General features: G+C 44.6%; 1 protein-coding gene across 2 annotated transcripts in view; it reads right to left on the minus strand.

The window, feature by feature from the left end:
* LOC113147888 (protein jagged-2-like) overlaps positions 1-25,425 on the minus strand; it is a 39,856-nt gene extending 14,431 nt beyond the window's left edge. For both annotated transcript variants that reach the window (XM_026339170.1, XM_026339169.1), the window contains exons 1-9: positions 25,092-25,425; positions 24,008-24,328; positions 11,214-11,271; positions 6,998-7,252; positions 6,359-6,419; positions 1,870-2,003; positions 1,181-1,300; positions 961-1,074; positions 768-881 (exon numbers count right to left, since the gene is read on the minus strand). In XM_026339170.1, coding sequence (XP_026194955.1) covers positions 768-881; positions 961-1,074; positions 1,181-1,300; positions 1,870-2,003; positions 6,359-6,419; positions 6,998-7,252; positions 11,214-11,271; positions 24,008-24,328; positions 25,092-25,160 — 1,246 coding nt within the window. In that variant the 5' untranslated portion in view covers positions 25,161-25,425. The remainder of the gene's footprint in view (positions 1-767; positions 882-960; positions 1,075-1,180; positions 1,301-1,869; positions 2,004-6,358; positions 6,420-6,997; positions 7,253-11,213; positions 11,272-24,007; positions 24,329-25,091) is intronic.
* Between the last annotated feature and the right edge of the window lie 1,076 nt (positions 25,426-26,501).

A 26,501-nucleotide genomic window follows, 5' to 3' on the forward strand; every position in this document is an offset into this window, starting at 1 on the left:
ACCCTGAACCCTTTCCCAAAAACCCAACCTACCCCATTACCGCCACCCCTCCTTCATATCCCGCTCTCTCCCAGGTACCACCCCGCTCCCTGAAATGGGGAAGCGCTGTGAGAATAACAAAGTGTGTAACAGAAGCCTCTGCATTTTGGTTGCTCCCCATACATGTCTATAGTTTATAAAGCGTTTTGTGGCTGAGGTCGAAGGGGGTTAGGGCTCCACTGTTCCAAGGAGCTGCCTCACCGTAGCGCACATAGCCCCCTGTCACACCCAGTCTGGAGCCAAAGATAACCCCCTGGTAGAGTATATTCCGAGGACAGCAGTTGCCAGGCGGGAGGTTATTTTTAGCTTTACTCAAGTCACCTGGCTCCAGTTGTAGATGATACCCTGCGAGTATCTCCACTGGGCGTGAGTATACACAAACACACATTGGAAATTAGTGGCCCTCCTGCAGTAATACTACTGGTTAAACCATAGACAAGGATAAACAAACAGCCAGACACAGTACGCTTGAACTCTGCAAGCAAATGGATTCCTCGAATGAAACTAGACACACGGCATTCACTGTAGGTAACACAGCATCTTCACCACAGCAGAATATCATCCAACATGCAACAGCTGGTTAGAATGAACCTTCAAAATATCACACACACATGTACAAACATCCCTGGAGAATTTAAACTGGAGGACACTATGATTTATCAGCACGTACAATAAAAACATCACGTATCTGTGTCTCTGTAAGTGACTAATTCGACGTAGACACGTACCTATCTGGCAGGTCTTGCCCGTCCACTGTGGAGGACAGAGGCATTCGAAGCCATTCTCCATGTCGATGCAAGTGCCGCCCTGAGCACAGGGGCTGGAGGCACATTCATCTGTGTCTGAAATGCAAACAAGGCTGGTGAATGTAGACTTTTCATGGAACTGGGTAAAGTAAATACTACAGGTTTCTCTTCTCACCTTTAGCACAGGTTGGCCCGGACCAGCCTGCCGGACAATGGCACTCGAAGCCTGACGGGACTTCGTGGCATGTCCCTCCATTGGCACAGGGGTTGGACACACAGGCGTGTTCAGCTGAGACGCAAAACAGATAGAATGAGAGTGAGAAAGACAACATTTATTCAGTTCCTCAGAATGAAACACACTTAAAACTGGATTTAAACCTTTAACCTACACTCACCGATCTCACAGTTCTTGCCAGAGTAGCCATCAGGACAGGCACAGTTGTACTCATCAGGCTCTGTGTTCATACACGTCCCTCCATTCTTACAGGGCCGGTTGGTCCCACAGTAGTTTAAATCTGCACAGGAAGGAGCACGAATGTCACTTTCTGTGTGTGTGTGTGTGTGTGTGTGTGTCCTGATGTAAAACAGAAACGCACATTAGCAGTAAGGTATATTCAGGTATATTCAGGTATATGAAGATCTCTGACAGCTGCATCTGTTTGTTTTAACTCAGTTAAATGCTTTATCTCATCACTTGTGCTGGTCCTGTGGCCGTGTCCTGTTGTTACTGGCGCAATTTCATTGTTTTGTTTCTTCCAAAAACATTTGATTGTGGGTTACAAGAAGCACAATGTAAAAACATATTTAAGGCAAATGTAATTTCTACCTTAGTCCCCTGAATCTTGACCAATCACACTGTGTCCTCGTGTGACTTCTGTGGTGCTTTAAAGGACTACACCAGTGAGTGTGGATGATTTCAATCAAACAGCAGATGTGTTGGTGCTTTAAAACTCATCACAGTAACTGAAGGCTTCACTCACTCTGGCTGATTGTGTAGCACACCTCAGAAGTACCAGATGTAATATACATGCAAATACAAATCCGTTAATATGAGAGGTGGATAAAATAGCATTTAGAGTCTGACCTTTATCACAGAGCAGACCTCCCCAGTTCTTCTCACAGTCGCACTTCCAGGGCTCAGCTTTGCAGGTACCGTGAACACAGCCGGGGTACGGCAGGCACTCGTCGCAGAACGGACCCTGCCAGCCGTAGTTACACCTGCAACACACAGCAGCAGCAAACACGGTCAGTTTGTGCAGCGACACAGTGCCGGGCTTCACCTCCTGGTAGTTCCTGTCATTCCTTCCTCCCGTTTTTCCTTCCTTTCCTTCTCTTCAGTTAATTCCCGCTTCTCTTTCTGCTTCTTCTGTCTTTTAACTGTTGTTTGGTTTGGAGGATTTGAACGACTTTGAATGGTTTGAAACCGTTAAGATCCGAGTTGATCTCTTTTTTTTTTAGTTAAGTAAAAGCCTTGTCTTTCACAAGCACGAGCCTGAGGGAATATCAGGCACTCAGTTACCCTTAATAATGCAGGGGGTGTTGGCCATGAAAAACAGTGATAGCTACATAGTGATAACAAACGAGTCATTTAATACTCTGACAATGAGTGAGAACACAGAGCAGCGTTGGATGTCGGGCATCGAGCCAGTTAACTGTCGGCTGGTAAACACGAAGGATGCTGCAGGTGCCAAAAAAAAGAAAAGAAAAGAAAAAGGAAATGCTTTTAATCAGATCAGTGGAAACAGAGAAGCTGTACGTGCAGAAGGTTCTGAGCGTCCACTGACAGAACATCTTCATCAAGGTGAATGACTTGTTTTCTGCAGCTCCTAAACTTAGGACACACGGTGCCAGGGGACATTCCTGCTCCTGATGGTATGCATGTGTCCTGTGCATGAACGGTGGTAAGAAAAAGTATGTGAACCCTTCGGTGGTTTTGAAATTCTTGATCTGATCTTCATCTAAGTGAAGTGTATTCACAAATATGATAAAAAAAAAAAAATCTGAGTTTGAGGTTAAATTTTGACAGAAATTTAAAGGTTTTTAAACTAAAGGAATAAAAAACAATAAGTCAGGTTGCAGCACAACAGGCTTGAATTTAGATGTGTAGCAAGTTGATTTGCAATAGAAACTTACAGCTAATGGTTCCATTAACTGCATGAATTATTACACAACAAGGTGAAATCTGTTCCCAGATCCAAAGTCTTGGATCGTTTTAGTTTAAAATGGACAGAAAACAAAAAGATGGACTGAAAACAATCGTCAGCACCATTGTGACAAACTTATTGATTCATGAACGTCCAGACAAAAATGACTTTCTAACAAGGCATTTTTTTGTCTCTCAGGCTTCTTCCTGTGTCGTGCGCTCGCTCGAGGTCAAACTTGGAATGAGCGGCGGGTTTGTGGAACGAGGGCTGGTCGTCTCGAAGGGGAGGCCAGCGAAGGGTTAGCTAATCTGTTGGTTTATGGCAGCACTCTGTTATTCCAAGGCCAGCGGTAACCTTGCCCCACCTGTCCTGTCATTTCTCCGCTGGGGCTATTTTAGGGAGCAACCCACCACCACTATCACCCCCCCCCCCCCCCCCCCCCCCTTCTTCACCCCCTCCGACTCTGCTGCTTCACAAACACTTCAAAATGGATGCCGACCAAACACTTCTCCTACCAGCAATAACATGCAGCTCTGTAGTGAGCTGTGATGTGTAGTATGATCAAACTAAACAGGTTAAATTGATTTTTATCACATCACAAAGTGTGTTTTTCTCCTGCTGGCAACAAAAGGCAGGTTGATAAAAGGTCAATTTGTCCAAATTACAAACATATTTCAGAGAAAACATCGGTTCACTCTGATCTCAGATGTTTTCTATTTGTTTTTTATTCATCTAGATTAGAGATATCCTTGTCTGGGATTTCTGGCTCCACCGCAGTACAGCGGAGGTGAATGGGACTTTGTTTGTTGTGCTCAAGCACAGAAAATTACATTAGAAATTCAACAGACGTCTCTTTCCAGGAACGGGAGTGGATAACCACAGAACACATTTCTTCAGCTCAAAAGTAAACAAAACACGGGTGAACTGACCCTTTAAATGCAGCGTAACACATCTGAGCTCCATCGATGAGTGTAATTCAGTTTGACTTTTAAAACTTGGCACCTCTCAAATACCTATTATGTATTTGAATTTCACCATGGGTGAGGTTCTTTTATCAAATAGTCACATAATAAAAATGCAGCCAGGACAAAGTTCTGGTGATGTTAAAACATGCACGGTTTGTAAACTGAGACGCCTTTCGCTGCACGCACGTTTAATCCCATCTCACTCGGCCAGCACAGCTCGGTCGTGTGCATGTGTTTGTGTACTGTTTACTACAGTGAGTGGTGTCGTCCAGCGCTGCGGTCGGCAGCGCTGCCCTGCACACTGTCAGCCGTGCAGCGGCGGCGGCACTGTGGACAGTCTGTCTGGCTGCAGTGTGGGAGAGCGGGGAAATGGTTTTGGGCAGCCACAGGCGAAGGGTGGCATTACCCACCAAGCTGCTACTGTCCCATCAATGGAAGGGGCCACGGGGCCAAGTCGGAGCTGAAAATATCCCGCCTTGCACACAGCCCCCGCCGCTGCTGCCCCTCAGACAAACCACACCCAGAAGACGGGGTCGTGGGCAGAGGTGTGTGTGTGTGTGTGTGTGTGTGTGTGCTGAATTATTTACAGGCAAGCCTCGTGCCCAAATCCAGTGGACGGACTTAGACCGCTGTTGCCTAGCTACATGTTTAGTAGTGTCACATGCGGGAGCGTAGGTTGTAAGAAACAAGATCCCAAACACACATTTTTAGTTTTCCTCTGCCAGACTGAGACGCTGAGTGTTTTCTGTGTCTTTAACCCTTCAGTGCTCTTTCGTTTTCTCTGTTATTCCCAGAATTTCTCTTCACTGTGTCTGAAATCGAATCTGTTTCCTTACAGTAGACTGTAAGTTAAAGGTTTAGTTTTGTAGTTCGGAGCCTCGGTTTCGAGCGTTTAGGTAACACTTTTACTGCTTTCATTAATGTTGATCATCTTTTCTGTTTATTTGTGAATGACACTCAAACTGTTTCCACCCAAACTCACGGACTCTGCTTTATTTGATCCTCTTTATCATGTCTTACCAGGTTTTTATGTCTGGTTTAACTGCTGGGACATCAGCAGTATTTGTACTGAAGTCAAAGAAACGAGAGAAAACTCTTCTTCTTTCTGAATCCATCGTCTTCTATGTTTCTCTTTCACAGCACTGTGTGTGTGTGTGAGTGTGTGTGTGTGAGTTCCTAATTGTGATGAAGCTCAAAATCACATGTTGAGGCACATTCCAGGGTGTTCCTCTCTCTTTCAATCCTCCGGCCATTTTCGATGAGAAATGTCAGCTTCGTTTTTTCTTTTTTTAACGAGAGTTAAACTAAATGAAATCAGCCTCAGGATAAAACCATCACGTTCAGTTCTTCTTCTCTGCTCTGCTTCCATTTCCAGATACTGTGTCTGAATGGTCAGCCCACAGTCCTCTATACAGTTAGAAGTCTGTTTGTGTAAAGAGACAATTGGTCCTTTGGGATTCACACAATCTGAGTCAGAGTCTCTCCACTCACTTAACTTCCAGTTTGCAGGGGGGGATTCTGGGGGAGCATCTTCTTCGCCCCATTATTACACTGGGACCAGTTACAGAATCAGCTTCTTATCCCCAGTGTTGCAGACAGCAGAGGAGATGCAGTGTGTAAACACAGAAGGCCCAGTTAAGGACCACTTTACTTGCTGTCGTTGACCAGACTAAATGTTTGGTTTTGATTCATTCAAGTGGGGACGATGCTGCTTGACAAAACTGTCCGACTAATGAGTTATTACACACACCTCACAGGGTGTGTGAGCAGCCGCGTATGTATGCTGCTCTATCCAATGTTTAAATTCATAATGTCAAGCATTTCATTTTTAGATCTATATATTTATACCTGACAGTTCACTTTTGGTCCGTGCACCCGAACCCCCCACTTTTCTCTGCATCCCTCCTGGCCTGTTGTTTCCCTCCTTGCCAGGCTAATTCCAGCCATAACAAGGCCCAGGATAGGAAGAGGTGATGTGGGCTACAGACATGAAAAGGGGGTCGATGGGAGGGAGTGGGGGGGGGGGGCTCTCTGCTGCTGGAGGAGGAAGCAGCAAAACTGCAGACGTCTGTGTGTGTGTGTGTGTGTGTGTGTGTGTGTGTGTGTGTGTGTGTGTGTGTGTGTGTGTGTGTGTGTGTGTGTGTGTGTGGGCAGGAGCAGGCCAGCTTTAGAACAGGAAGCAGAACAATGGCTTCTGGATCAGAGTGGAGCTGAGGGATGGAGGTGGAGGGATGAGGAGGGGGCACTTGACAGAACTTGGATAGGGGTAGTGGTGCGGAGCAGGGCTAGGCCTCTTGGTATGTTATCAACAACGCCCCCACCCTCAGCCCGTCATCACTCTGTTGTGTCACCACTGTTATCCTCATTAAGCTCTTACAGGGGGTTTCCATCCAAACAAGATCATATTTTACCTCAGTTGACAGCGACACTAGAACACACACAAACAAACCTGAAGTCAACTTACTTGCATTCCCCCGGCACGCTGCACCTTCCATGCAGGACGCTGCATCCTTGTTTGCAAATGGCTTTTGGAAAAGAAAAGAAGAACAAATTGACATGTCTCTGTTAGCTCCTGTTCAAGATGCACCAGAAGAGAAGCTTTTAATAAGAACTTGGCTCTGGACTTCTGTCTGGCACTCTGTTTTCAACCATCAAATTCTAATTTCCTGTGTTTCCTTGTTTGTGAAAAGGTACAGAGTCTTTTCTGTGATTACAATGGACGGCAGAGTCATTGTTTCAAAGCGGGAGGTTTTTCCAACACTGATGAGAGTTTCCAAGCATTCTTCAAATTCTTGCTTCGTGACACTTCATATGAACTTTCAAACAATTTCCAAAAAGGGCACAAAGGAGTAAAAACAGATCACAGGAAAAAAGTATTTTCTGACTCATATGTAAGTAAAAAGCTTTTAAAACACTATTTTGCAGCATAAACAAACTGTAACTAAACAGTTTATAGCTTTTCTATGTAATTAGACTAAATCTGCTGGTGCAGGTTCTGGTCTTCAGGACTCAATAGGAAGTGAAAATGATCTTATTAATACTATGTTGAGCTGACTTGTGTGCTGCTGCACGCGTCTGCAGTATGAATGACTTCAACCTTTACCTGTCTTGCAGTCGGGCCCCGTCCAGCCCTCCATGCAGCCTCGGTTTCCAAACTGGTCGCACACATAGTGGCCGAAGTAGTCGTCACGTGGACGGCACACTTTGTTGCACTTGTTGCCGTAGTAGTGCTCATCGCAGCGCACACGGACGGTGTACTCGAAGCTGGCGATCAGGCTTTTATACTCGACCGTCTGCCTTTCCTCTCCGGGGTTGATCATCCCTTTGTGGATGCTGCGCTCGATCAGCAGCTCGTCATCTGTGTAGAAGACAAAAGAATCAGTGCAAACTGCAGCAACACTCTTGATTTGTGTAGTGAAAGCTGCACATAATACAGCATGAGTAGACAACAGCTGTGTTCTCAGTGACCTCAGCTGATAAAGACTGAAACTACTGCCACAGACATTTCATCCATGATGAACTATGCTCAGGAGGAGGGGGTTTTAGTGAAACTTCATTTGGATTAGTATCTACATGTTCTACACTAAACACGTCACATGTTTGGGTCAGTTAGATAGAAACAAGGAATATTCTGAACGACATTTCAGGGAACAGGACTGATTCCAGTTGTAGGATTTGACCCAACAGCCTGGCTTCGAAGAATGCCACGCTGTGAACACAGATCAGAGGAAAGGTGCAGCCTCTGGTCAAACATCACTTGGTTCCAACAAGAATGCAGAAGAAGAAAAAAGTGGGGAAGAATAGGAAAATGAAGCGAGTACAAACAGAGGTCTGCAAGGGTTTGATAACCCAAAAGCTTTTTCAGTTTTCCTGCTTGGTGAAAAGCTTTTCTGTCCCCGACTACCTCTCCTCCCCCCACCACCTCCTTGCAGGATATCCAGCCCCGTCTCCATCGGAGCCAGGCCGGAAATAATAAGAGACGGGGAACAGACGAGGAAGGGCGACATAGGAAAGGCCCTTTAGCTTGTTCTCAAGGAACAGAGGCACTGTGACCCAGCAGGCTGTGCTGCTGCAGGCTTCAGTGCAGAGGGCGACCTGAACGAGGCAGAGCTGCTCATCGTGTCTTCAGAGGGCTGAGAAAAGCATCCAGGATGCAGAACATCATTACTAACTGCTGCACTGAACCTGGTCGCGTCACGTTACTTAATTGGACTGAACTAGCTTCAGGGTGGGATTCATTCTGTTTATTAGAATCAGCTGACTTCCTCTAACTATAGGAAACTAACACACACGTGTGTATTTTGATAAAATTGTTTAACACTGTAGAAAATAAAGTAAAACCCAGAACAAATCTATTTTCATGGCGTCCTGGTTTCCTCAGTCTCACTGAGAGTTAACACACTGCCACAGATTTCAGTCGTACACCCACCACCTGAAACACCCAGGCACTCACTCACTGCTGTTCATCTCCAGCAATTAGATATAAAAATATAGACCAATCATGAGCTGTGAGTACAGGAGGAGACACGCTAAGAGAGGCCGTTGTTACTAGGGAGAGCAGCAGAGAGGGGGCCACATGAAACCGGCTTGTATAAACATCGAGCAACTGATGGTGTCAAGAGCAACACGACCGTCTGAGTCTTTTTAAAACAAAGAGTGACAGCTTTTCTGTTTCCTGCCAACACGAAACAAGCTACATGCAACTAGACTGTAGTTAGAGGCTGTGGAGCCCTGACCTTTGACCTTTTTTATGGCTTATCTCTCCTAACAGCGGCGATCTCTGAACTCTGTTCACGCCGCCAGTTAAAATGTGTTTTCCTGCACTTGACACCTGATGTTAAAAAAAAAAAAAGATGTACAGTTGCATGTTAAAGTTCCTACGAGTTCCCATGTAGACGGCAGGACGGGATGTAAATGAAATGATTATCTTCACAATAAGAACAGTTACAGTAAATGTTGATCTAAAACCTGAAACCAGCACTAAAACAATCTGCTCACTTTACCCCTCAGGTTTGTATATTGATAAAATCAGAAGAAGAAACAGTACCAGTTGTTCCTTTGCTTCCTCCAGGTGGTTCAGCGCTGCACCACTAAACACTTACAGCCATTTCTCTCAGCTCTTTTTTTCTTAAGCCAACTTTAATAGAGCAGTAATTTCACAAATATTTATGAGATTACATAAAAGAGGCTGAAATGACCACCGGGTCCTCTCTTCTCTCTCCGTACCTGTTTTAACCTGCTTGGCGCTCCGCTCAGGTGGAGTCAAACACATCGAGACACGGAGTCATGAAAATTATACGGCACAAGAAATTGAACTTAATCAACTTTGAAACTGTGATTACCAAAACTTTATAAAGAAGCTTTTTATTACTGCGTACCGCTTGGCACATCTCACGCAAAGAAACACTCCCATCTCAGCTCAGATCCAAATTACCTAATTTTCACCACTGACACGAATCTCGATCATTATAAAGCACTTTACCTGTTAGTCCTCGGTAACAGGGCAGGGCATGAGTGAGACACGCCTGTATCCTGCCAATACTCATCCCAAACTAGCAGAACATCACTGTTTAAGGATGAAGCTGGCATTGTTTTATATTTTATTTTATTTTATTTGCATGTAAATCTTCTTAAAATTTGTATAGTACACTGGCATGAAGTATTTCCTGGGGACTATTTTCAGCAGTGGATGAATCCACATTAAGTGCTCTAGTGAGTATTTGTTTCTGTGAGATTGAGTCAAGATACATTACAGTGTGGTAAATGCTAATAGAGGAACATGTAACATACAACAGTGCGAGTCACTGATGTCTCTTGATGGACGTCGACATCGTTGCTGCCTTTGGTCTCGGGGTAAGTGTTTCAGAACTCAGAACTGAGTGACTGATTCCAAATAACTGATGCATCAGATTGAGGAACTGATTCTAATTTATTAATATGTATATTTATTCATTTTAATATATATTTGAAACAAAACAAGCTACTTTAATGTCAAGAAAATAATCTTAATCTTAAATTTGAATCCTTCACTTTCACAAACATAAACGTCTTTGGCAGCAGACGAGGACTCAGGTCGACTTCTTGGGAAAATAAAACGTCACTGTGACATCCCTAAATTCTTTCTCCTGTGCAGACCTGGCCCAATACGCATGAGAAGTATTTCTCTCTCTCTAATTATGCTACAATATCACTAAAGCTCGCTCCACCTACATTAACACCCACAGCTGGATGCTGTGCGGGGGAACAAGTTCCTGCCTGCACTCTGACGTGTGTTGAAAGTAATTCCCGAAAATGTAGGAAATCCCAAACCGAGGTAGAAACAGACAAGAGAGAGTGGATACAAGCATGTGAAGTTTCGCTTTAACACGATACTTGGCATCTGAAGGTCTCCCACAACAAGAAAAGAGCGAGTCTACGTGATGGGGCAGGAGCAGCACCTGCCTCCAGGCCTCCTCCCTCTGAGGACTAATAAAGCGCCCAGAAACACATCATCAGTTCCACTGGTGGTCGAGCAGACACAGACTTACTGTAAGCGTCCCGCCACCAGAGCTGCAGGCGCAGCGGTCTGGATGCCTGCCTGTCACAAAATGAAGTTGCGTGTGGTAGCAGGACAGCTGCTGGGATGCTAATTAGGAGACAGACATCAGAGGAAAGAGGGGGTCCAAAAAAGAGAGCCATGAACCCTAATTAATGGCTTAACGAGGCAACGCTTTCTCAGGCTTAATATAGAAGCGAGCCGAAAAAAGCCTGAGTGACCCTGAAGAGGGTGAGAAGAGGAGACGTGGTGGTGGAGAGACACAAATACGCTACGAGTCCATCACGAGTCTGACGTCTGTAATGGAAAGAAGCAGCAGCTTCATAAGATTTGTTATAATGTCACTAAACGAGTCGCACACATCTCCACAGCTCGTTCAAGCTCGATGCTCTAGACATGTGGGATTGTTACGTGTGTTCTGTTCAAGTCTGTGAGGTGTTATCCTAGAAAAACAAGTGCTGTCAGCGGTCCGATCGCTGAGGTCACTAAATGTCTGCACGCAGCCAAATGAAGCCTACGTTGTCTCAGCACCTAGATTACATCCCTCAGGTAACCCCACTTCCTTCCAGCGGTTTTGGAGAATGAAGCCAAACACAAGTGACATCAGACGAGCATGTATTAACAGGATATCAAAGAAATGAAGCATGCAGGCAGAAGGCAGGTTAGAACCAAATGTGCTGGTCTCAGAAGGTCTCTGCCTCCGGGTCGCATGCTGATCATTGATGTGCAGGTTTTAACATCTGTTAACATCTGAGGGTTTAAAGTGTAGACGAGTGAGTCTTACCGTTGCTGTGTGTGCCGTTGTCCTTGTCCCACGCCTCCACTATCACCGTATATGCTCGCTGAAAGAGAGGGGGGGGGGGCAGAGGTTATCGCGGTGCACTTTAATACAGAAACATAACACACACACTTCTGAAACTCTGATACGCTCACTGAACACATGATGTGGAGTTTACACAGAAACTCAGATATGAGCTGCCGTCACTCATAAACACACACACACACACACATATTTGGCATAAAAGGTGAGAAACGGTGGGAAAGTGAGTCGTGTTCCCACACGGCTGTCACTGATTAGCTTCAATCTGCCAGAGGCTAGTTAACCAGTGCAGCCGCTATTCTGTCAAAGAGCAAAACTTTGACCTGGAAAACACCAGCGCACATTTGGCAGAAGTGAAAATCACACCCAGTTTGATATTTCTGGCTCAGAGAGCGATTGATTCTCTCCATCAGCTTTTCTGTGACACTGCATTGATCCCAGAGGGCGAACGTTTGTGCTTTGGTTTCCTCAGCACACCTGGATTTAAAGACTTGCTTGAGGACACTTTGTGTGGTAATGTATTGATTTCCAATGAGGAGATTCGTGTTTTTCTCCACAGGGATCTGTTGGGAACTCAGTGCACTACTGTGGCTACTGTGCATCACTTCTACACGTCTTCATGGTTATACATGTCTTCAGAAATGAAAATGGACACTGAACAAATGATAAAACACAGTATTAAATGTGCCAGAAACAGAGTGAAGTGATGTTTAGAACAAACTTCAAACTACAGGTCATCTGGGGATTTCAAACCTGCACTGAGTAAGTGAACCAGGACGTTTGTGTTGCAGCCTCGTCTCCACGTTTTAATAAGTGAAGCAAAGAGACCCTGCAAATGATCCATCATACTATATTAATGTACTTTTAAATAAAGGAAACTACAGCAGCTCGCGCTGCCTGAACCCAAATTAGTGACTGGTAATAATCCATGACTGTGATTCTTCCATATCGGACACTTTTCAGGTCAGTACTGAAGCGCAGTGTGCTGCCCCTCTATGTCCTACTTCCCAGAGGACAGAGACTCCGACACCACAACAAACTTCAGATTGTTTCAGGTGCAGGGAGATTTTTTCTTTTTTCACAGGCATCAGCAAACAAACCGAGATGAAGCTCGCCGTCGGTCGACTGCATGGGGCCGGACGAGCAGCTGTGAGTTCCCATGACCCAGGTCTGACTCAGAGTGACTGAGGGGTGCAGTGAAGTTTACGGGGGGGGGGGGGGGACGATAGAAAAGTGGAATTCTGGTGTTTTAAAGGTTTACAGTTTAACCCTTTATTCAACTCATGAGTCAGATATGTTGTCACAGGTGGGGGTGCAGTCAGAACGTGCAGGTTTGAAGCTGTTTATTCAAATGAGGGAGAATTCACATCTTTAAATCAGATGAGAACATTCGAAACATGATGAAACTGCTCGACACAGATGAAAATAGCAAGAGAGGGTTCCCGGGAAAGTGAATGTAACAGGAAACATCCCCAAAAGGGTTCGATGGTCAAGAGCAATGCAGCTAAAGACTTCTCTTCAATTTTAAATCATCGTCTGCGAAATGTCGAAAAAATAGTAAAATGTCATATATTCTATTTATTATAGTTTCAAACAGAGGAAAACATGAAAACAGCTGCACTGGCAAAGTTCTGATGTCACTAGCTGCACAAATCGTTGGGATTTCAGGAACCAAATGATATAGAAGGTCAGCAACATATTCACAGGGACGTCCAGTAGCATCTCATGCGTCATGTTCCTAACACCTGATGCTGTATGTACTGATATGTCCAGTTCTCTGAGCCTAAGACCAACTAGACAGTTGAGAAAAAACGGTAAACAAGTCGGCGTTGGAGCCATTAATCATTCCAGAGATTGCACCAGAACTGTTGTTTGCTGGGACCAGTTCTCCCCACGCAGCAGCAGCAGCAGCAGCAGCAGCAGCAGCACAAACATCTTGAGATTATGAGGTCAAAGATGCTGCTGGATGTTTGTCTGGATCTGAGGCAGCGAATACTCAACTTTAAAACTACAAGTCGAGCGTCTTGTATCCTACACTCCCAATTAAAGTCCAGCGTTCTGATAATAATTTTCAATTTTCAAATACAGCGTTCAATCTCACGTGTGCGTCGTGAATTAACACTGAATTCTAATGTGGGAAACTGTTTCAGTACATTTTTCAGACAGGTTTTGTGGGCCTGGGGGGGACTATGTAATGTCATGAAACTTCCAGAGAGAGCCAGATGCTTTCACAGCAGCATTTTCACAATCTCATTTTTTTAAACCGTCCACTCCCTGTGAGAGTGTAAAGACGTGTTACACCATCGTGTACTGAGAGCCAGCCTGGATGTGGAGAAAGCCACAGCTAAGCACTTACATCACCAAAATAAGATGAGATAGGGACGCTGTGGTGGCTGTGGTCTGCAGTGAGACAATCTGAACCCCAAAAGCCTCAAGTTTTCAATTCAGCCATCTAATTGGGAACCGTCTTTCCACATGGTAACGCTAACGCTAACTGAATAATGTATAATCAGCCAGTGGAGTTGTGCAAAATGACAAAACCCACTTTTCTACCCAAATTAAGATCAGCAGGCTCTGGCACAGTGTGAGAAACAGTTTCCAACACTTCACGCCCAGCTCATTCTTTCTGTAGAAATATTCTGGTGGGCAACATCATCAGTCCCGACTTGTCTTATGTTTTCAGGTGTGACATCAGACTGGGTCCACGTAAACTTTACGGAGGAGCATCAGATATAAACATATATAGTTCCTGCACTTTGACTTCACCAGATTTTATTACACACGGGCAGCTGGAGAGTCCGCTTCAGTGTCTGTGCTTTGAAACCTCAAAAGGAAACTATGTTTTCTGAAACAACTTGATGAAAACTAATGCATTTGACTTCACTTGTGCATGTTTCTTTTCTTTTACACTTCTCTACCCCTGAACTTTAACAACATACGTAACTTTAAATAGGAAAACGAATGCATGCAAACGAATTCTGTGAAGCAAATGAACCGTTAATAAAAGCTTCAGATTCCTAAGAGACAAAAAAGAAGCTGCTTCATTGTATATGTGTGTGGTAATTAAACATTTCACTGAGTCAGTGAATCTGAATTCTCGACGTTTTTGAAACAGTTGCACAACGTAAATGAAAAGATCCTGTGTAATCATATACTGTGACACACTATATGCATCTGTTGGTTCCTCACCGTGCAGTTTGTCTCCGCTGTGAGTTTCTCCTGACTTCATAAAGCAGATCAAATCTTTGTTCATCTGCTTTTCCATACGTTTTAAAAGACAGGACGCCGTCCAGACTACGATCCTCTTCGCTCCATTCACTAATAAACCCAAACCCTTGACCTCAGCTTGAGGACGAGCACAAACGAGACAGACGAGCAGTGATTTATGAGCCCAGTGAGCAGCCATAACTCTGATGAGTGAAAACAAGTGGACATTATCTTAATCAATCTTCCCCTTTGTAATCAATTTTAAATGTCACAGCTACTGGCTTCCTGACAGATGGAGCTGTCCCACGGCCTCAGAGCAGCCTGACATGAGCGTGTGTGCACGTATGTATGTGTGTGACTGATCTGAAGAGTGTGTTTGTGCACAGTGTGCGTGTCCTTCAAGGACAGGAGCATGAGGTCGCTGCTGGCTGCAGTGAGACGACCTTATGAGTCGACTCACAGCGTGGGTGTGTGTGTGACGGGGAGGGCGGGGGCGTGTTGGGAGACACTTGACACCTTCCAACCAATTTACATGAGTCAAAGGGATTTGAGTTTTCATTAGGCGAGGAGAAACCAGCCCACTCCTCACTGCCTTCACCTGTTCAATGAATAAATTACTGCAGCACACAACTGTGCACGAGTGCTGCTACTACCACCACATGTCGGGGGGGTCCTCAGAGTGAACCACTTACCACACAAGGTAAAAAGTGCACTGTCATTTCAGCTGCATTAAAATGTTCCGTCAACAAATGCAATTTAAACCTTGTCTTGATTAAATATTTCATGTTGTGTCAACTCTTGTTTCAGTTTGTTAAAGTCATTGTTTGCACAGATCTGTGTCACCTTCATTAGAAAGACTGCTGTGTCAACGTCAGGCTTCTTTAAAGAACGAAATACAACATTAGTGGAGCATTAACTTTCAAACAATGCACGTTGTGACATGTTCACATGTAAACATGCTCATAAACATCCACACGAGTTGGTAAAACGTTAACAAGGACCCTGACAGACAAAACATGGAGGTAATGAAGACATTAACGACGATACAGACATCACTGAATGTCGCCCAGTGACAAACATGTAAATCACTTCCTCAGAGGTTCAGGTGCTGGTTGTTATATTTGTGGTTTATTAATGGTTTGTCACTAATTCCCAGTACTTACACTAATTAAACTGGAACTAGTGAGTCAGTGTGGCTCTAATGAAGACAAATGTATTTTATTACTGCTTTTCTTTTAAATACAACATATATCTAATCTACAACATATGTTAATTTACACATTTCAGCTTTAGAACAATAAAACTTAGTTATTATATTATTATCTTTTTTTATATTAATAACTATTATTAGTTTTTATATTAGGATTAAAGTGCTAATGTGCAGTAAGAGTCTGAACTCATACAACACGTGAGCGGCTGATTTATATTATATCACTTTATATTTAGGAACTTTGAAGATGAACTGAATTTTCCTTTAATTGATAATTCGCAGTAACAGCCAATTGTTAATGGTGAAAAAAAGAAGCCAGAGACCCAATTAACAACTTTTCTAGAGTCGTGATCAGAAGGAGAAAAAAAGCAGCGGCAACACCTGTCCCAGGTGTGTCACGTCACACCTGTTATTGACATGAATAAAACATGCTGCTATGGTTAATTTAGTAAGTTATTAGCAGAACAAGCCTGAAACCCCACCACCCGCCACCACCTCGTCCCCCTAAGGAGGCCTCGCTCAGACAGCCAATCTAATCAAAGCTAATCTAATCAGGTCTGTACACTGAGCTGCACATGATGAACTGACCCACTTAACTTCTCCTACACCAAACGTGTGAAAAGCTATTTTTGTCGCTGAGTTCTCTAAATGAGTCTTTTATAGTAAATCGATGGTGTGTGCAACGGGAGCAGAGGAAGAAAATACCACCTTAAATCTATTAGTTAGTTCTGTGATTCAGTGAAATACTGTAAAGAAAAGGAAGATATGAAACTTTCAGTTTAATAAAGATGAAAATGACATTTCCCTGGTTTTCTGTACTCTAGTATTTTTGCATGTTGCATATTAGACTTTGAATTTCAGTTTGTTCTTACAAATCTAATTAAGGTGTCAAAGCTTTAAATAAACAATCTCAGGAAGTACATCACAGCACATCCAGTGATAAAATCTCACTACAACATTATTATGCTCAGATTTGTTATTACGCCACATCAAATCATGTGTGATCAGCTGCTGCCGCCGGGAATCTGGCTGCACTGACAGATATAATATAACTGTGTACTACAGATACTGATCCTTGACGTCTATACCTTTTACCACAACCACAATCGCTTATCACACTCACACTTGGAGACGATGAGAGGTGGGAGGAGGAGGAGGCGCTTTGTGTTATGAACGCACGGTCTCTTTGAAGGATCACGCTGTAGGTTATGTGCTTTGGTGCATATGAGTTTAGCATTTTGAGGTTTAGAAGATGGCAACAGGAACAGGAAGAGTGGAGCAGTTAGATAAATATTCAACAATTAGTAGAAATGATGTATAAGAAAAAGTAAAACCGAAAGATGACGAGTGCAGGAAGAGCCAAATCTGAATCAGCAAAATCAAGAAAAACTCAGTATGTAAAAGAATTTCTGTTTAATTACAGCATTCAATTCTAAAAAAGACCAGTTTAACACAACAGGCCTGTTAACATCACTGAAATTCATACAATCACTGTGAAAATTCAGTTTTCTATGGTAACAGTGTTTTTACATAACGGGTGTCAAACTGTGGACTGTCTCACAGATTTCCTGCAAACTAGTGTTCATGTGTAATACTGAGCGTGTCTGTTAGCAGTTCAAATGCTTGGCAGGAGCTCGTGATTCGATAACAGGCTGTAAACAATGCGAAGAGGAAGAAAAGACCAGAGACAGGGAGGAAGAGCCGGATTCAGACCGACCATGACTGTCACAGTCCACAGTGACTCACTGAGGAAATCCAACATCAATCCAACCAGGTTTTCACAGCCTGGGTAAAACTGATTTGAAGACGACGTCGCTGTGCAATCGATGGAGAGGTGGTTCTGAAGGAAACCTGCAGCACAGCGAGGCGCCTGAATCAAGTGTGAAACGGAGAGTGGCCGCACGTTACGCCAGCGTCCTGTTGAGTCGGAGCCGAAGATTTAATGACGGGACAAATCCTGTATTACAAGAAAGAAAGAGGAGCTGCACCCCCCGGATGTGGAACCCTGTACCTCAAGTTGTTCTGGTTTCAAGATGCTTTCTGAAAACCTACAGATCTTCTGGATGAGAGTCTGTGAGCCGAGCAGATGATGGAAGGAAACCTGAACATGTACGATTGGTTTCAGAGATCCTAATGACTTTAGGTTCTTTCAGTCATAACTTTAAAACCGACACCTGAAGCAGGCGTAAATACCAGCTTCAGCATGTTGAACTCCAGAGAGCAGCACAAGAGAGGCCTTATGTAAACGCTCTCAAATCCACTCCTGACATTTTGCCCAGTGCAGCTTCCCCTCCTTTATCTCCTCATCGCTCCACTTCACTTGATAACTCTACATCCAAGCACACAAGCTGAGGTATAAAGTGTATTCCCCTATTACGACAGCCCTCGCTTCCACAGATGTGACAACCTGCGCCCAACAGTGACCACAAACACCCCTCTGGAAGAAGACATGCTTTTTTGCTGTTTGAGATTCAGTTCTTCAGTAGGAGGCGAAGCTTCAAGTGGCTGGAGGACAGTTTGGGAGCAGAGTTGTTCGGTAGTCGTGCAGTCGAGCACATGTAGGCACTTCAGTGAAGTGTAAACAGAAACGAGGGAGAGATAGAGCCACGTCAGAGCCGAGCCGTGACAGCACAAAGGCCTATTTAAAGCATGGACTTCTGTTAATACTAACTGATGGAGCTACTGTATATGACAGACATCTGTTAACTCTGTTTCCAAAGTCAAGAACAAACGTGCAGTTTACGATGTTTACAGAGTAGCAGGTTTAAAGTTTTATGACTCATTTAAACTGTCAATAATTAGGTGAACGGACCTCCGAGGTTTATTGGACAGTTCACTTTTCTGTGGAGGCGGTTCGAGGTCAGAGCAAACATCAGCTTCTTGTTCCCAAATCTTAGAAATAAACCATCTTATAAAAACACCTTCCACTTTACTCCATTAAGCACGTACAGCCCATAATGAGCAAAACAGATGTGATTTTAATTATCATTTCTGAAATGTGTGTGAGAGTGTGAAGTTGGGAAACTGAGGTGCAACAACTGAGAGTTTGGCCCCAGATGCGTTGAGAAACCCTGCTGAACCTTCGCCCAACCCCTCTGGAGAACAGGGTTACAACAAGCTGCACAACATCCAAGTTGCATCAACGTACAGAAGGAGAACGTTGTAGAAATACTTGTCAGGGACAATTTCCATCACATTTACCCCGTTTGATTTCTTCAGCATACTTTCACGGGGCCAAATCGTGAGTCAGGGTGTGTCCGTGCCGAGTGTGTTTGCAGGGGTTTACTTCAACTGGGGAGCGTTTATGCTTCTAGTTTGGTTTATCTGTCCTGCAAAGAATGATGTGATGTTAGGAAGTCGGTCCAGCTACTACCCCATGTGCTCTTTACTGAGGTAAACACCAGCAAAGAAAAATGACCGAAGGAAACCGAAGAGAGTCTGAATGAGCCAAACACAAAAATACAACACAATGATCTTTCTCTCGCATGTTTCAGACCAAAGACATCACACTGTAGGTGGGATCGCACCCTCGAAGCTAACAAAACAAGCTAACCAAGGAAAACAGGCACCAAATGTTTTGTAAGGCTCCAAATATGTAGGCACAGGTTTTGCTCTCGGGCACTTTGAGCTGGAAGAGAAGATGAATGTGAAACAGCTGAGAGACAAACAAATACAGGATGAGTGGAGGGTTCGGTATCTACAACCTCCACCTCTCTTTTTATTTCCCATCCTGATTCTCTTTCACTCCTTCTATCTGTCTCTCTGTGAGGTCCAGCTGAGCTCCGGTAGCTCTGCGAACAACTACCAGGACTCAACTGTGTGTGTGTGTGTGTGTGTGTGTGTGTGTGTGTGTGTGTGTGTGTGTGTGTGTGTGTGTGTGTGTGTGTGTGTGCGGAGTAACATGTTTTAACCACCACTTCTTACCTCAGTGCTCACAGCACATGCATTTCATTACTTCTGCCTCACTGAAACACACACACACACACACACACACACACACACACACACACACACACACACACACACACACACACACTATGAATATGGACACAGAGACACACGAGCACCATCACAACACAGACACACACATTCACCCACTTACAATCAGAGGCAGTGACATGTGGACAAGAAGAGGACGGGAAAAGCCTGAACAATCAAAAGATGCTGTTTTCTACATCCTGAACCACAGCACATAAGAAACCACTGGACCTAATTCATTGTTCTGATTAACTGACCACACACGAAATGCTAAATCAAAACAGTAAATCACCTGTCATCACCTAATTGACTGCCGGCCTCGACCTTAGAGAAACAGACATCACAGACAAAATCCCAGCAGAATCAACAACTGATCAGCCAGACAGACATGAACCTGAACGCAGCGTGAGAAAAGTGAGCAGACCCCTCCTGACCGCCTCGCCGGGCTGACACGCATCACATAGCAGAACCCTGCTGTGGTCATCCTGCAGCCTCAAGGGGAGAAGAAGATGTCCCAGATTATTCAACAAGCTCGATGTTTGATTTAAATTTCCACTCAGCAACTTTAAATAAGTTGGATGGAGAAGTGCCCCAAACTGGACAATGAGCAGTGACTCAATAGGCTGGAACAGCGACTAGCCGCCACTGACTGTCAACACAGAACTGGTTGTGACAGTTGTGCACCTTCACAAGCTGAAGCAGTAATTCAGTTTATTTATCTGTTATGAAGGAAAAGCTGGTTGTCTCAGCTTCCTGATTATTAACGTGTTGTTATGTAAAGTAAGTTACAGGGAAAACAAATATGGATATGGATATGTTAGAGCAACTGAGAACAACTGGACAGTTGCTGCACAGCATTTCAATAATGTCGTCAACACAAATTCAGCGATGGGACAGAGAACTCTGGATATATTTAAATTCAGACTGATCATAGTAGTCGAATATATTTAAATTCAGACTGATCATAGTAGTCTTCAAAAATGGTAAATGCAATGATAACACACAACAGCTAAGATATAACTGTACACACACTGTCTATATGACAACAGGAACCTACAACAAACACGCTCGTGGTTTGTGGTTGTTGACTGAACGGTGTGTGAATGGTTTTTGTTCAGTCCGTCTCTATGGGTCATATAACCAGCTGTCTGCAGCATCAAGAGGCTCCGACAGCAGAAGCCCATAAATTAGTGAGTGGACTAAATTCAACTGAGTGTCCTTGTTTTACTTAATGCAACATGTGGTACTAACACATTTTTTGTTTTTGCCGGATCGTCCCTGAACCACTAATATAGCACACGATGTTTCACTCACACCCTCACACCTCCTGTTTTCCCTAAAGTAATCAACCATAAAGGCATCGCCACGCTGAGCGGAGCAGGTGACCACGCCAACGATGCACTCGGCAAATGAGCCGAATGCCGGCAGTGATGGCATCGAGCAAACACCCGCACACGCCGTCCACTTGCTGTCATCCAACTTTGCACTTTTGTGATTGCTCACTGATACTCCTGAGTGAGCTGATCTTCCACTGCGCACGCTGTAATCATAGCCTGTTTTCCTAATGCTATTTCACTAAAACATTTATTCTAGGAGCAGGAGCAGGAGGAGGAGGAGGAGGAGGAGGAGGAGCAGGAGGTCTCTAAACAACAGCTGTTCCACCTCTGTCCTCTCAGCTCTGCCAGGATGAGGGGGAAATGTTGGCAAGAGTGGGGGCAGATGGAAAAAAACAGGGTATGAAACTGAAGGAGTAGACACCCTTGATCCTTGATTTACTCACAGAGGGGTGAGGGGAGGACAGCAACTCTAAAAATACCCCATAAGGAGACAGAAGGAGTGGGAGAGGGGGTGATGGGCAAAGGTTTGGGTGAGGAGGGGGGTGCAGAAGAGGAAGAGGAGAAGGAGTAAATGCTGTTTTTGCATCAGTCACTACTGTAAAAAAAAAAAAGTGTCTGCATCCTAAAAATACATCTCCCTCGTGACCGAACCTTCACTAGGAAGCTGGAGGAAGGTTTGCTTTTTCATTTTCAAAGGGGGGCTGTGTCCTCTCTCTTCCTCTCTCCTCCTTCCCTCCCCCCATCCTCCTCTCTCTTCCCTTTCATGAAAAAAGATGTCACTAAAGACCCAAACAGCCAGATGGGTTAACATGAAAGGGAAATGATCAGCGAAGGAGAGGGCAGAACAATGAACCCTTTTTTTTCTGCAGCTAATTCATGTCGGGACCAGTGGCCCAGATACTGGGGCCAAGCGAAGGAGTCCACTATAGCAGCACCAGAGGCTACGGGCCACTGCCTCATACAAAACCCACTCTGTTAGTGCTGTCTGGTGGCCGACAGCACGCCAGAGTACACACTACAGCGTGTGGTGGGGGCAGTGACACATTAAGACTGTACATCTTGAAAAGTCAAGTTTAGTATTAAAAGATGATTTATTAACATTTTTGTCAAACTGTGTTTCTGTTGTTGTCGCTGCACAGAGAAGAAAAAGAAGCACAAGGACTTTTTAAAGAAGATTCTGAACTCCTGAGGTTTATTCCAGTCTCTGATGGAGTCATTTCCTTCACTTTGAAACCATCCAACACGTGGAAAAAAGCCAAGACGTGGAAGATAACCGAAAGAAAATCATGTGTGTCAGGACAGAGAGTCAGAGCGACTGGTCCCAATAAATGTCTCAATAAAATCATTCATAAAGAAAAAATCCCAAACGTTCCAGCTGATACCACTGTGGTGAAAGTTTTATCTGAGTAAACAATTGATGAATTACCTACAAACAGTCATCTGATCATTAGTTGCAGCACCTGCAGGTGTTGTGTGTGAGTCATTAAGTCACCAACTGAAACAGAGCAAACTTTGTGACACGTTGGGAAAAATATGAACAACGTTTTCACAAAGCTGTGAACTGACACCTTCTCCTCACACATGCACACACACCTCCACTGCCCCCTCCCAGGTGGATAGTGGAAAATACTGACCCCCACACACGCTCAGTGAGACAATGACCCAATAATGGACAGAGCATGAACCTGAGAGGTGGCAAGGTAAAGGCATCCCTGGCCCAGATTGACCGGGGATCTTCACTTGTTTGAGGACTTGGTGACACTGATATCCAGCGCCTATGTCACACACAACTTAGTGGTAACCATATCCGCCCACAGGGCCCCAGCTTACTACTTCCATCTTCCCCTCTGCTGACAGCTGACCATGGGGAGTGATGAATGGAGGGGGTCACGTAGCCAGCCGAGCACACAAAGCGCTCGATATGTATGTTCTGACATGAACACACAGTCAGGGTTTCAAAAGCTCAATGTCTCCAAAATCAGTCACGTCCAGTCGAACAGGAACCTGAGAGCAACACTGTCAACATCTGAACACATCGATATCTTAATATGCATTGATGTGATCAGTCACAAATAACTGATTACATGTAAATATCCTGTGACACTGACTGTGGTTTTGGCCCCATGATCTGTTCTAACGTTCATCATCTCTGTGACTCTTTTTCGTTTACTCACAATTACTGACCACATTTATTTTGACAACTCACTCAGCTGTGTGGGAATCAAACCTGTGGTTCTTCTCCCACAGGATGTCTTTCTTCTCATTAAACCTCCACGATACAAATCTCTGGGCGTAACAGCTCTTTTGGACTAACAGTAGTTTTCATACAGCTCTGATTGCCAGCACTGTTCCTGTTTCCCACGCTGGCTCTCCAAATAAGGAGCGGGAACAGGTTTTGATTGGCTCGGCTGCTCTGTTTAGATTAGATAATAAGTTACCTGCCACTTCTTAATCAACACTGGCTTGGAAATCCTTATTTTTCTCCTTCAAACAGGGCACCACACCTCCTCATCTCCTCTTTACACACTGTAACTGAAGCCGCACAAACTGCAGATTGTTTGGTAACTCATCAAACCAACACACTACTTCACCTCCGCTGTGCGTAAAAGTCATGCGTCATGCGCACTCGGGGTTTTGGCTTGATCACAAACCTAAGGAGATGTATTCAGAAGCTCCAAGACAGGAATGCGCTGTCCCTCATGAGATGTCTGATGATGCAGAGACGCCAAAAGTTGCCAAATGGACACGCGGAGGAAAGAATGAACGGCACGCAGAGCGCCAGACAGCAATGAGAGACTGGTTCTAGAACAGTGTGCCAAATGTGCAAGCTTACACTTTGTACGAGCTGGGATACCATATTACAAGCTGCACTGTGATTCCCCACCACAACATACAATTGTTACGTGTTTGAACACGTTCACAGTAACATTAATAAGTTAATTAATAACTTTAACACCACATCTCCTCACAAATGCAACTTGTAAACCCATAAATACACATTTCGACTATGTCCATGTTGCACTCACCGGCCATGCGAACTGGAAGGGAATGATGATCTTCCCGGCGTCACTGTTCCGGTTCTGGCCAGTTTTCTGACCCTTGAACTGAAAAGTATTCCCACCGAGCACCTTAGTAGTTTCCGAGCCGTAGGTGCACGGTCCGTTGGTCGTGACCTCCGTTTGGTATTCCTTTAAACACACTCTGAAGTACGTGTCGCACTCGTCCGCGCCGCACTGGCCCTCAGCCGCGCTGCTCTCCGCGTCGCAGCATTCGCCGTTCAGGAGCTGGCCCTCGGGGTTTTTCACCGAAATTAACTGCACCTCGAAGTAACCCGTGGACTGAGACACCTGAGGAGAACAGGATGAAAACAGGTGTTTACGCTGAAAGATAGACAAAAATGACTTTTGAAGCAAAAACCATCGATTATTAATAACAGAGCTGCAGGAAAGGATTCAAACCCTCTAAGAATTCGACAGGGTTCGGTATTAAACACGACCTGAGCCTGTTCCTTGCAGCGCAGTGACCCTGCAGCTCACACTACTTTACATCTTGGCACAGTTGAACTTCAGGGCTGCATAACGCGACCTGCTCCTCAGATTCAGCTCACTCTGCAGATCAGGCTGCAGCTGCACATCAGCAGGAGCCTCAGTTTGTGTTTCTAGATTTTCCACATACGAAGTGGAAACAGGAACAAATGAAATCCTGAAGATTTGGTTGCAGGTGAGGCTCCAGCATGATGTGCAGCTCCTTCACTCGACGAATCTGCTGCAGCCAGGCTTCAGGTGGCGCGTTAACACATTTCATAAAGGCACCGCTGCGTTCACGGTTCAACTTTATGGAAAATCTATTTATCCAGCCAGAAACCGCCTCACGTATCAGCATTAAAGAGCTTAAATCATCGTCACACACACGTCTTTACTGACTATTGACTGTTAAATGTGATGTAAGTTACAAACTTGATTCATCTCCCGAAGGAGAGAGAAACATTTCGACATCACATGACGGAGCTGTGGAGCAGTGCACTAAATGAAGGAAGGCAGAAAATCTAACTTCCACCCGAATGACGAGTTGACCCATCAATTAAAGAAGAAGAAGGGATGAAGCTCTCACCTCAGCCCGGAGCGTCAGGAGAAGACACACTAGAGAGAAGCGATGCAGTTTCCCCAGATTATTCCACATGTCTCCAGCTGCTCGGTGTTGGTGACCATGAGGGAAATGAGGACAGAAAAATGTCTCGATCAGTCCAGATAAGAAAAACACAACGGTGACCTCCTCCTCCCGGTGTCCGAGGCATGCACGCAGTGGCTGCTCCCCGGGATGCCTGCGGATCTGGAGGAGGAAACGCGCTCCGCTGCTGCTCTGCTGCTGTTTGGTCCACGGACGCACAAGACGCGCAGACTCCACTTCCCTCCGCCGACCGACGCACTAAACAGCACAGACTGAGCGCAGCAGTGCGTCTCCGCCGCTCCAAGCCAGCACCACGCTCCCCGATCACCGACAGCTGAGCGCACCAATCACAGGCCGCCAGGGTGGGACGCTTGTCAGGCGGCAGCCAATCAGAGAAGCGAGGCGGGAGACGGAGTGAGAGGAGGTCGGCTGATGAATTTATCATTGAAGTTTATTCCCGGGGAGCTGCTCTTTGCATTTTTATCACATTCTCATCGTAAACTGGCGTTTTATGAACATGTGTGTCTCTCAACACGGACATGAGAGTTTTCTCCTCATGAAGTCAGGAAGGGACTGAGATTTATGACGAGCTGATGAAGAAAGGAAGGAAGGAAATAAAATACAAACTTAAATATAAAAACAGTTTTATTTTAATAAACGAGCCACAGTCACTCAGTGGGAACAGGTGAGGTGAAGTGATGGACACCTGAGCTGGCAGAGGAAACGTGGCTGTTAGCGCCCTCTACTGGCAACTCAGCAACAGTCAAACACCACAGTGATGAACATGACCAGAGAGATGCTCTTTACATTTTTACTGAAACTCTGGCAGACACTCTATTGGGACATTTTCTTCTTTCACTTCACTCCATTTTAGAGGAGATGTTTTGTATTTGTCTGTACTTGTTATCCCTCTAACATCTGCAGTTTCAGTTTCTCTCACTACTATCTATCCATCTCCAACTCCTTTCCTTTGCTATTTGGAATTAAAAAAAACACATTTAGTGGATATTTTGATCCAATGTGATAGAGAAACCCTTTATTTATAAATGGCCAAGAAGAAACAGAGCAAAGAAAGTTATGAATCACTGAGCAGAGATGCAGATATTCTGACAGAAGCGAAGGAACTAACAACAATGATAAGTCAGTTACGTCCTTCGTTAAAGTTATTAAGTGCTGTTCAAATGTTCTTTGTGAATAACAGCCTGATAGTGTTTAGTATGAGCGATGAAACCATCTGATAAAACTGTAACAAGTCAACAAACGATGTCAATTGGACAGAAGTTAAATGATGCAGATGAATCGTTGCAGGTTTTATGTGAAACAGAAATTTTCAGTTCGTATTTCACAGGTAAA

This window comes from Anabas testudineus, chromosome 22 (assembly GCF_900324465.2).
Source record: "Anabas testudineus chromosome 22, fAnaTes1.2, whole genome shotgun sequence".
Classification (NCBI taxonomy): Eukaryota; Metazoa; Chordata; class Actinopteri; order Anabantiformes; family Anabantidae; genus Anabas; species Anabas testudineus.